At 33.4% G+C, this 11,458-nt stretch overlaps 1 protein-coding gene across 1 annotated transcript; it reads left to right on the top strand.

The window, feature by feature from the left end:
• The first annotated feature begins 199 nt into the window (after positions 1-199).
• LOC135144519 (uncharacterized HTH-type transcriptional regulator YisV-like) lies at positions 200-6,766 on the top strand. The gene is made up of 20 exons (XM_064076546.1): positions 200-268; positions 358-427; positions 551-624; positions 705-838; positions 888-945; positions 1,071-1,271; positions 1,318-1,413; positions 1,485-1,576; positions 1,651-1,800; positions 3,737-3,830; positions 3,877-4,036; positions 4,390-4,480; positions 4,595-4,701; positions 5,355-5,472; positions 5,838-5,910; positions 6,030-6,115; positions 6,335-6,368; positions 6,437-6,530; positions 6,613-6,660; positions 6,709-6,766. The coding sequence occupies exons 10-19, from the start codon at positions 3,790-3,792 to the stop codon at positions 6,619-6,621; spliced, it is 813 nt and encodes a 270-aa protein (XP_063932616.1). The 5' UTR covers positions 200-268; positions 358-427; positions 551-624; positions 705-838; positions 888-945; positions 1,071-1,271; positions 1,318-1,413; positions 1,485-1,576; positions 1,651-1,800; positions 3,737-3,789; the 3' UTR covers positions 6,622-6,660; positions 6,709-6,766.
• Positions 6,767-11,458: the final 4,692 nt, after the last annotated feature.

Raw genomic sequence — 11,458 nt, 5'->3', positions numbered from 1 at the left:
AGTTCTACTCATTTCGTTTTGAGCAACGCTCTCTTTGGACCCAAATATACCATGCTATTCTTAAAAAGCGCACTTTCGATCGTCCTTCAGTTTCAGAGACGTCCAGATTTATTTTCAATACTCTTCTACTTCTCAGCTTATATTACAAAAACTTGTAAGCCCTCTCTTGCAATAAGAAAGCGTATATATTTAAAAAAATCTGCCAAGCACACTTTCTCTTGCAAATACTTACATATCACCTTCCACAGTCTTTGTCCTTGTTTAAAAGGTACTCCCTAAACTCTTGTTGCTAATTATTTACAACTGTTGAGAGGTCTTTATTGCTGACTGACTTAAAAAAATTAATAATTTGACCAGAAATCGACGTTGGTCTCCTACTTTACTCCAGGGTGTGCAAGCAGAGTTTGAATGTTGATTCTTGTCCCTAGTACGTGTAATTTGATAACTATAGCACCTACACCAATCTAAGCACATACCCGAAGATGCGTTGAACAAGCAAATATATACTAACTTCGAAAGTATTAAATTGTACAATATGATTTTTAAATAGCCGAATATCCATAAATACCTGAGACGAATACACTAATTTAAAACCCTGGTAAAATACCAGAGAGTCGTTCTAAGGTTAAAAATAGTGGTTACTATACATAATAAAATACATTGTCTTTTCTTTTATCCGCCCTAATCTTTTTCTACTTAAAAAGTTCTTATAAGGATGACACGTAACCGGCCTTCTGGTGGGCTTGTCAATTTATTAGAATTTTTATTTTTTAACTAAAGATAAAGAAAATAGCAGCCAATCCTGATACTAGACCATGACGGAAGTTCAGCGGCAAGTGTAATAAGATTACGAGTTTTGTGTAATCTTTTGAGATTTTCTTTGTTAGTTTTCCAAATGGGAATGCATCTTTAATAAAACTGACCGAATCTTGTGGGAATCACTGTGTAACAGTTTTTATTAATTTTTCCTATGGAGAGCGTGTTGTGTGCAAATTTAGAGCAAAATATTGTTTTCGTGCTAATTTGGTTTCTTAGAGCGAAAGTTTGTGTAGTAATATTTTGTTGTTTAGGTGGTGGGGATGAGCAGCTGCGTCAAATACCAATTAAATTAATTCCCTGCCGTTTTCATTTATAAGGATTTTCATGGAAATTGCAAGTCGAGAGCTCTGGGCGTTCTTTTTTACTGTACAGCTCCTTTCCACGTGTATATACGTGGAAGCATTCATCCTAATACAGCCCCTTTTCGTGCTTGCTTTTATTCTAGTATATAGGTGAGGTCTGTGTCAATTGTTATGGTTATAGCTGATATCATTTTAGGTTGTCCTGTGCGTTCTGTTGCTTACCGTTTTAAGTTGATTATGTACATAGTAGGGGGCAATTGATTTTGAAGAGTTGACTTCTGTTTATTAATAAGTATTCCTAAGATAATCTCGTTCAGTGTATTTAAAATTAATATTTCTGTTTATAAATTTTTGTTGTTTAAGAAAGCACTTTGTATAGCCATGTTAAAGGTAGCAGGGTGGAGTCTTTCGTGGCTATAACATGATAACCCCAACAACGAAAAAGGAAAAAAAGAGTATGAAAGTTACTTTTTATTATTATATCTTTTTAATTATTGACTTTTGCTGTTGCCCCATTTAACATCTCTAGAAAAAGTATCATGAATCTTCTGGTTTTCTAGGGGGAGTACTTGGCTAGCCTTTGGTCACCCATAGTAGTACTAACCAGGTTCCTGGAAATTTAACTTTTCAGGGCGGAGGAACTGAAGAGCTTTTTGCCAGTGCACTCCCCACTTATTTTGTAATTTATTTATTTATTTATCGTTTTTTCACATACTATAGTCGTCATGCTGTTATAACTTAAACTGATTAATCTAAATACCCTCATTTCGGAGAGGGTTGAGGAAGGTAACCTCCTTTGCAAATTAAAGCCTCTCGGGTTTACCTCCCATAACATAAAGATAGCGACTTCTTTGCGATTTAAGCGTTTAACACATTTCTCCCCATCTCCCAAAATTAAGAATATTTCAACACTCGGTTTTTTTCTAAGCTAGATTTAAAAAATGTTTAGGTCGTTTATGTATTGTAAAATATACCAGAGTATAGGTTCAAGGCGTTAGTTTTTAAATTGTTGGGATGTTCTTCATATTGTATAAAACACTTTAAAGTCGTCCATTTAAGGTAAAGCAAAAGAGGTTCTATTTCACTTTTGTGTTGTAATTGGGGTTTCGCACAAACCTAGGTGCTCCTGTATACATTCTAAGGAGATTGTTTTGGGGAGTTGTTTTGAAATTTGAAGTCTGTTTATAAGCAAATTCCAGCAGTAAGGCCTGAAACAATTGCGTAACTCATGATAAATCTAATAATAGCTTTATATATTTGGAGTTTATTTTACTGATTCAAAGGACTTTTGCATGAGGTGATATAAAGCAAAAGTTATTAATTTTTTTAACACGATAATCAATGAGGCTTCTAGCTAAGTCTAGATTCAATAATAACGCTTAAGTGTTTACTCAAATGCACCAAGGAAGAGAGCTTGCGATAGTTAGGGCTTTGATGTTCTCAATTTTTCTTTTTCATGAGATGATCAACACATGGCATTTGGTGTTTATCGTAATTTTCCTCTTTGCAAACCATTTTTCAAGGGTATAAAGGAAAGCCTGCACATAGTTAATAGCTAATTTACTTCATTTTAGGCTACCAAGCCGTTTATTACCTTTACAAGAGGTTAAGCATCTTCACTTAGGCATATTTGTTTAGATTACATTAGAATAAACATTTTTGATACGGGGCCGTTTAGTATGTTTGTCCGGGTCATAATTGCCGCGTAACCCCCTGCCAAAATGTTAAATATCGCGTTTTTATTGAAAATATTAGCTTAGGGACGTTTCTTAATTGTTTTATCTTTTACTTATAGTTTTTATGTGGTTTACTTTTTTTTAGTGTATTTGAAGGTGGTTTACATAGATATTTCACGATAAACTCCCTAGGTGAAGGGTAACAGGTCTAACAGTTGTCAAGGTTTTGCCCGGCCCTAGATGCTAGTCGCTACGGGTTTAATCTAAAGTTGTAAATAGTTCAATGTACGACCATTAAATGGTTCTTATGTTAACTGTGCACTTAGGTCACGATTAAAAGAGTTAAGAAGACCAATTGATCTCCCTTAAAAACGGTAAAATCTGATTTTTTTTACGATTCGAAATAGTATTCATTGTACGCAGCCTACGTACACAGAATTAACCTTTTTGTATATGCAATTATCTACTACCGAAAATAAGTTAACGGAAAACAGTTATCTACTTTACCTTGGTTTTAAACTGATCGAGAATAAAGCAAAAGTTCTAGTTCAAAACTATTATAAAGAAGATAATGGGACTATTTTTGTGACTTTGACTTTACTTTGATAAGTTAAAAAAAAAGAAAACAATTTTAATGTCACAATAAATCTACGTATCCCTATCTGTTACTCATTACACGGCTCCATTAAAAATTAAACAACACTAACATGTACATAGACAACATACACTTCGACAAAAGTAACCACCTAGAAATAATTAAAAAAAAGATAAACCAATTAAAAATCTCATAAACTAATATTTTTAAGAAACGCAATTATAAACATTTTGGCAGGGAGTAAATATTATAAATATTTATTAGATGCATATATGGTATTTATTGATTAACGCATTTTAAAACGGAACCTTCTTTACTATTACCATAATAACCAAATGTTTTAGGCTTCCAGTGTGCCGCTGACCTTTCAGGCTGTCGAATTTAAGTTTTTTTTTTAATGCCCTATACATCTGCGTGGAGGAGAGCAGAATCTAGCAAGTTTGTATAAATCATTTTAAGGTTTTAGTATTTAACAAGGTAATAGAAAAATAGATTACGCTGTGGGCCAACCAAGTAAAGAATTACTAAAAAACTCACTTACACTTGTGGAAAGTGCCTTCAAAAATCTTTGTAATGAAGTTGCTCTCGGAAAATACGATTATAGATACATCTTGCAATACGGGGACAACGCTGGCAATCAGGACGTAATATTTTTATTGTTAATCTAAGTAGTAGATATTTAACTTTTTAAAACCCTTTTCCTTTATAATTCAAAAAATCATTATTTAGTAAAAATGATAGCTATATTCAAAATAATTAACTTACTTTTTCTTTAAGCTACAACTCAACCTTTTCTGGTATTAAACATTTCTTTAACTATCAACTTGTTTATAATTATAAACTCGCATTGAGAAATAGAAATGACATTTAACTTTTACTAAACTTCTGTACTATACTCCATGACATAAAACTAAGCACTTGACTATGAAAGTAATAACTGTTAAGCTACTCTTAGTAACTTAGTCGATCCTCTTATTAATACTTATACTTATAAAAGTTCCTTGAAGAGCTCGCTAAATTTTTAAGTTTTGAGTACTCTTTAAGAGTTAGCCCCGAGCATTTATTCGTTACAAACGGCTCGTCTTCAGGTTAGCCTTTCGTTTTTTTTTAAACTCTTGGTTTAGTTAGTTTCTCTTTAGTTATTAAAGCATGTTCATAATATGTTTTGTTAAAAACAAAAATCTCTCTTCATATACGTTTAGGTCTAGAACTCTGCTGTAATATATTACTCGGAAGTAATAAGTTGGTTTTTGTTGAGGACCCCACATATTTCTTGGCTATGAACACTTTTAAAGACCACAATGCTACGGTTTAAAGCATACATAATATCTAGTACCTTTAGAGCTACCTATGTCTATTCAACTCAATATTAAATTTATTTAAAGAATTAAAAAACTATAGTTTCGCAGACACCTTTACACAAAAATCTTAAATCTTTTTTATAAAGGAAATAGTACAAAGAGTAAAAAAACTTTGTACTAACAGCTAGTACTATTAAACTTAAAACATAGCTTTTGTACGTGCGGTTAAATAGTTAATATCTAATTCTAATATGAGCGAAACCCATAGCATTTTTCGTGCCAAGCATATGTGGAATTATTTTTGTTTATAATGCCATGAACTACATAAGTGTTTAAATTTGAGCATATCGAGAGGTGAACTGACTAGTCAACTGAGCTGTAGGCAGCTAACGACTGTTCAGGCCTCAGAAAAATGACACACCGTTATACCAATTTGGATAGAAGGAATATAATCTTAATATAGAAATTGTAGTATAAAATTTTAAAAATTACTAATAACGTAGTTGTGATCACAGTTATTTTATTCATTTATTACTAAAGTTAACTTTTTAGTGAAGTTTAAATATTGATAATTAGTTACGTTTAAAGCTTTTTATTCTCTTTTACCAATATATTTATAGTACATAATGTGCATTACTTTCCCTATTATTTCTATGCTCAGCTCGTTAAGGTGGACACCGATGAAAACGGTTTAATGATCGACAATTTGATATTAAAGATTACTAAATATGGAAAACCTGCCTTCCTTTACGTCATTCCAACTTTTAGTAATCCTACGGGTATGAGTAACCGAAGACACATACACAACGCTATAAGGAATACACCAAATAAGAGATTTATAATAAAAATATTTGTGGTAACAAATTTAGTTTTTTAGGTTTTAAATAGTTTAATATTGATTAATAATACGAGAAAGTAAAAAATTAAGAAATTTCTTATTCTAAAGAATAATCCGAAATAGCAACGAGATGAGCAGTTTTGCATAAACAGAATGACATGTCATCTAATAATGCTACTTTTTATTTTCTTGTAAAAACTTTTAAGTATGAAAGCTTACTGCTACTTTGGTCGGTTTCTTTCTCAGTTTTTATCTCCATATTTACCGCCCAATCATTTTCTCACTTTAATTTTACGTTTTTATAAGGCGCTACGCTCTCAGACTCGCGTAGGCGGGAACTTCTGGCCATTTGTTCTAAAAATGACATAATAATAGTTAGGTAATAATTTTTTTCGGCCTATAATTCAATTTTATAGAACTGGCTACCGTCGATTGGAAAGTAAATATATAAGAACGATAAATTTCTAAATAATTTGTTTATTTTCTATCATACAACAGCGACGATGTTTACCAGCTTCTATGGTTTGAGGAAAAGCCTCCTCTTCCTTTAGTTTTATATTCAAATCGTCACGTGGTTTCCTTGGGTCTCAACCTTTCCGTTATTTTTTCATTATAGCCCTTATCGGCTTTTACATTATTTAGGCTATTACTTTTTACTACATGTTCTTTGCGCCATGGTTTTCAGATTATTCTTATTCTTTTAATAATAAATTTTTTTATCTAACCTATTAGTTGGTATTCTATTACTTTTCAAATTTTATGTACTTTATTTTTAAGTTCATTATTAAACCTAATTTACGTAGGATCTTTCAGTAAAATTCTAGCGCCAGGACTAAGGTACGGCGCCTCGTTAGAGCAGCTAATTCTAACGCTAATTAACACCGTTGTGATTGCTGTGACTTAAGATTGGGATGGATTCAGTCTCATCCAAGCATTATTAAGAAACTCTGCGAGAGAGGATTTATACAAAGCCAAGGAAAATCTTTTTTTATTATTAAAGTTACTTATTTCTTTATTGCATACATTTCTATGAATAAATCTACAGGCAAAATTATTGGCTATATATCATGTCATCTAACAGGTTGTATGAATCCATTCGCTTCTTCTGTCGTTCTTCAACTTTTAAAAAGTAATCGCCTTTCTTCACATCTCGTTCGCTTAAGAACTTCTTTGAAAGAAAGAAAGGTTCCTCTTACTATTGTCATATATGAATGCAAGGACAACTATACGAATAGTGCACTTGAAGTTTGTTAGCCTTTCTATGTTTGCGCCGCATTCCTTGTGAAAAATATATAAACAAAAATATTATATCAGTAGTAAACCGTTTTAGAAAAAGAATTTTGTTTTTTTTAAGTTCTTACTTTAGCAAATGTGCCTTAAAAATAAAAGAAATAATGCAGAATAGTATGGAATAACAATATACCAGGTAGACTATTTTTGTGCAAACCGAACAGTGTACTTCTCTTATTGTAGATAAGTAGCGTTTTCATATTTTTTTTGCTACCAATTAACTCTGTTAATCTCGATATTACACGTTTTTCTACTTAAGACCCCTTTTCCTTTAAATATAGTTTGCGCATATACTTATCATATGTGATAAATTTAAGGTAGCACTGTGCAGATCTATACGAGAGAACTTGGCCGATTATTGCGACTTTGTTGAGCCCTATGGAGGCTACTTTTTGTGGGTCACGGTGGATAAAAAATTTCTTCCAAGTACGTAACTCTTTGAATTTTGGATTTAAAAGGGCCCTTAAAATGCTATTTGTCTTTAATTTTGTACAGTTTTTGACAATATTCAAGATATTGTCGTTCTTCGCGGGGCTAAGTGTTCTGTTGACGGCACAAGCCATTCTTGTAAACTTCGATTTTGTTTTGCATTTTATGAAACAGATATACTTATAAATGGCATCGAAAGACTTAAAGAAACATTTCTTGATAGAGAAATAGGTTACACCAATAAAGCTTAAGTTTTTATGTCGTATATAAGCTTTCAGTTTTTTAAGTTTTTATCACAAAGTTCGTTGTAAACTGACTTTAAAAGACTTCAAATGTAATAACAACTTACCTGTAAAGTAGTTCTCCATTTATAATACTCTTTTAGCCATCGTGCATAATAAATCGACTCGAACTTTTGTATTTTGTAAAAACAACATATATATCGCTCGGTTTAACAGTAAAAATTCTAATAATTACAGCTCTTTAAGTAGTAACACTTTTTTAATAGGCTTACCTACACTTTTATTATACCTCCTTAATATATTAATACCAACCTACAAAAAGCTTTTATACCGTTTTTATATCGTTATGCTTGCAGGTTAATAAGTGTATCTGGCGCATTATCTTTTACTTATGATATGGCTCTAAGAGCAATTATTATTAAGAATAAAATGCTAGCACTAACTAAAAGTGGGGTTATAAAAGGTGGAATAACTATTATTCTGGCAATAATATGCGAAACTATCCCGCGGGTACCCTATAAGGTAGAGTCCATACCATTCTCAGTTGTTACCAACCAGCAAGTACGCTTAAAAACTTGACATACCTTCCAATAATTATCGAGATATTAATATTCTTGTGGCGTTACCTTTGTTATTTCATTAAAAAAAACGAATTTTAGTGTTTATTAAGTACTGTTTTATGAGGTAAAAATTACCGTTTAAAAAGTCTTACAAGGACTTTACGCCGTCGGGAACAACGGTTTGTAGATGGTTTGCTGAGTTTAAACGGGGCCGTACTAACATAAATGATGCTGAACGCTCTGGACGCCCAAACGAGGCGGCTACTTCAAAAAACGTCCATTAAGTACACAAAATTGTCGTTGATCAACCTAAAGCAACGGAACGTGTAAGCTGTCATTTTACACGAACATTTGGGCACGAGAAAACCTCGCTCGGTATGAGTACTGCTTTTGCCCGTACTGTACCAAAAACAACGTGTTAATGATTCGGAACGCTGTTTGAAGCTGTTTAAGAGGATATTTTTAATGCGATATGTAACAATGGATGAGTCCTGGGTCTATCACTACATTTTAAAAAAAGTCAAATGAGTAGTCGGCCGAAAGCAAAGGGTGGAAGCCTCTAAAAGCGACCAAAGACGCAATAGTCTGCCGAAATGATTATGGTTCTCTATTTTGGATGACCTAGGTAATTCATTGGCTACCTTTCAAAAAAAATCATGAATAGAGAATATCATATAGCTTTCGTGGTTCAATAAAGGAAACAACTACAAAATTTTCGACCTCAAATGGCGAAGAAAAAATGCTTTTTCCTCAAGACTATGCACCGTGTCACGAGTCGATGGTTAGCAGTAACAGTAATAGTGGATATAAAGGTAGAAGTAATAATATTACGGTAAAAATAGCCCCTATTACCACGCGTAACAAGTCCTTTTAAATAAAAATAACTTTTACAGTTATGAGGCTAATAAACAAGTATAATTTTTGGAAATTAAGTCCTAAGGAGATAAATGGCCTTAACGAGATGTATTTGTTGAAGTGATGTTAAAATATTAGCGAAATTCAAGTATATCCTTCTGATATCACCTGACCGCGCCATAAAGTGATGTTAGAGCTTCACTACCCTTAGTCTCCGTTCAAATTATCAACCATCTGGTAAAAATATTAAGAACCCGAAATGCTAAATTCGTTAGTTAATTTACCTCTTCTACCTAAAAATATAATAAATGCAGTAAAACTCATAACAGTAGGTGATGTTATAATTATTTGTCAAAGAAAAATGCGTACTTGGAAGTGACAATGGCAAAGCAACTAAGTCTATTAAATAAGAAAGCATGCTATTTACTTATAGTCGTCCTTGGGATTTTTATAACGCCAATTTGGCCATTTCCCTTGGAGTGTGAGTGTGATGCATTTTAATAAATTAATTTAAGTACCCCCCCTCCTATCGGCTTTAATATAATCGCTTCGGCTAATGATACGAGTAGCGCGGTTGAGTCATTGACATGCAATATAAAGCTAATGCACAGATGCACATGTACTTAAAAGAAAGCTTCTAAATAAAAGGTTGTAACATAGTTTCGCGCACATGCCTAGTAAACAGTAAAGATCAGTACTGTAAGATTCGGTAATCTATCTAACTTTATTACTTAAGGCCATAATTTGACGGAAAAAAAGTGGTAACTCCAACACACGATCAGGCAACTTCAAACATGAATACCTACATGTTTCGGTAAATTAAGCAATCTGACATGTAAGTCTCCTTTTCGGGTGGGTAATTGAAATTGGAGAGGTGTGTCTAACGTTGATGCCTGCCGGGGTGTCCAAGAGGTCTTGGTCTATTGATGGGGCCGCCCCTCCAGTTAGGTGATTTTCGCTTTTTCCCCCCACTAGACCAAGTAGCAGGAGTCGGGTCCAAACCTTCCCCACTGTATCCCAGTTCTAACGAAGACTACACCGGGTATTCGTGCCGTGACATCTTAGGAGAAATCCTAATTAAGCAGTTTTAGATTTTTAAAAAATCCGTTCATAGTAGGTCAGTGCTTCAAAGATAGGTCATTCAATTTTTTTGCTGTTAACATTTAATTCGCTCTACAAGACTAAATAAAGAGTAAATCGGTTGTATAAGGAGCAATTAAGAGAAAGTTTGCTTAAGTCTAAAGACTCAGCAGAGAAATTAAAAGGAAAGCATCGAAGGTTAAGTACGTAACACAAATCATTTGATGGTACCCTAGGAAACCTTTACTTCCGCTGAAGACGTCTCAATAATTTATTGTTTTTAGATCCCCAGACAATTGGAAGGTTATTAATTAGTATTAAAATTCCGGATCTTGCTCGTAGATCGAGTGCTGACCCATAACTTTCCTAGGAATAAATATCAACCATGAGTTTTCCCCTCTTTATCGCGTTAAAGCGGAAAATTTTTCTCGAAGTTAAATATTTTAATAATAAATTTGCTGCCTTTCAACGCTTCTTACCACAGGTATTCATGTGCATTGAGAGCTTGTTGGTATATATCGGGTCTCGTACAGCACGCTAGAAACTAAAGGGGCCCTACTACTTCCTGATAAGAGCAGTTAAAGGTAACGTCCTCCTGTAGGTCAAGTTGTTAGTCGTTTAGTGGATATTTAATGGGTTTGCAATCTTCCACCTCGTAGTAAATTAAAATTCTTGCAATATAATACATTTGGTTTATTCGTAAACCACTAGCAGAGTATTTGAAATTTATCCCAGTAAACGAGCTTGTGGAAACTTCTTTTGAGTCAATAATCAGTTTTTCTATCAGACTTCGAGCCCTCTGTATAAAGCTAGTATAAACCTTAAAATCCTCAACATAAATAAGCATAAATATTTAAAATTTCCGCTTACGTTTAAAAATACATAGGGTTCCGACTTTAATTGCATAATCCAATCCTTTAACTTTGGATAAAAAATATATTTAAACCAAAGAAATCCTGCTTGTTTTGTACCGTAGAGTGCCTTTTGCAATTGTAGGCAGTATCTCTCGCCATCAACATTTGGTTCCATCAGGTTTTTTTTTTCCGTAGGGCATGAAATATACATTTTATAGTCCATATCTGTATGAACGTAAGAGTTCCTAATTTCAAACGAGGGAGGTCTCAGACTGCTATTTAGAGAGGTCCAACTAACCTTACCGTTTCCTTTAAAACCTTGGCCTTTAGTGATCCATCTGTCACTAATATACTTTCAGATGGTTGGAGATAGGGTTTAATATACTTCTATTCTTAAAAAAGCGGCAGCTGGCCCAGAGTTAAATCGATCATTGGACGACATTGGGGGTTCAGGTTTGGTCTACATCCCATTTTCCTGGTAATGATATGAAGCGATACCACATTTATAAGTACTTGCGAACCCTTATTTTTTTCTTTGTAAACATTTCCTAGAGTTATGACCATTTCTTTTACAATAGCTGCGGAACTTTTCATAAATATATTGTAACACTGGGCCC

The sequence above is a fragment of the Zophobas morio genome, unplaced genomic scaffold (genome assembly GCF_036711695.1).
Source record: "Zophobas morio isolate AGI-343-1 ecotype UQ-CSIRO unplaced genomic scaffold, CSIRO_AGI_Zmor_V1 ptg000106l, whole genome shotgun sequence".
Taxonomy (NCBI): Eukaryota; Metazoa; Arthropoda; class Insecta; order Coleoptera; family Tenebrionidae; genus Zophobas; species Zophobas morio.
Note: the sequence above shows the minus strand (reverse complement) of the source record. Positions and strands in the feature narration are given on the sequence as shown.

Excerpts from the sequence above, each read along its gene's own strand:
- LOC135144519 (XM_064076546.1), top strand. The coding sequence starts at position 3,790 with ATGCCCTATACATCTGCGTGGAGGAGAGCAGAATCTAGCAA. Across the intron at positions 4,702-5,354 it reads TTAAAGACCACAATGCTACG|CTCGTTAAGGTGGACACCGA; the intron begins GTTTAAAGCATA and ends TTCTATGCTCAG. Across the intron at positions 5,473-5,837 it reads AACTTTTAGTAATCCTACGG|GCGCTACGCTCTCAGACTCG; the intron begins GTATGAGTAACC and ends CGTTTTTATAAG.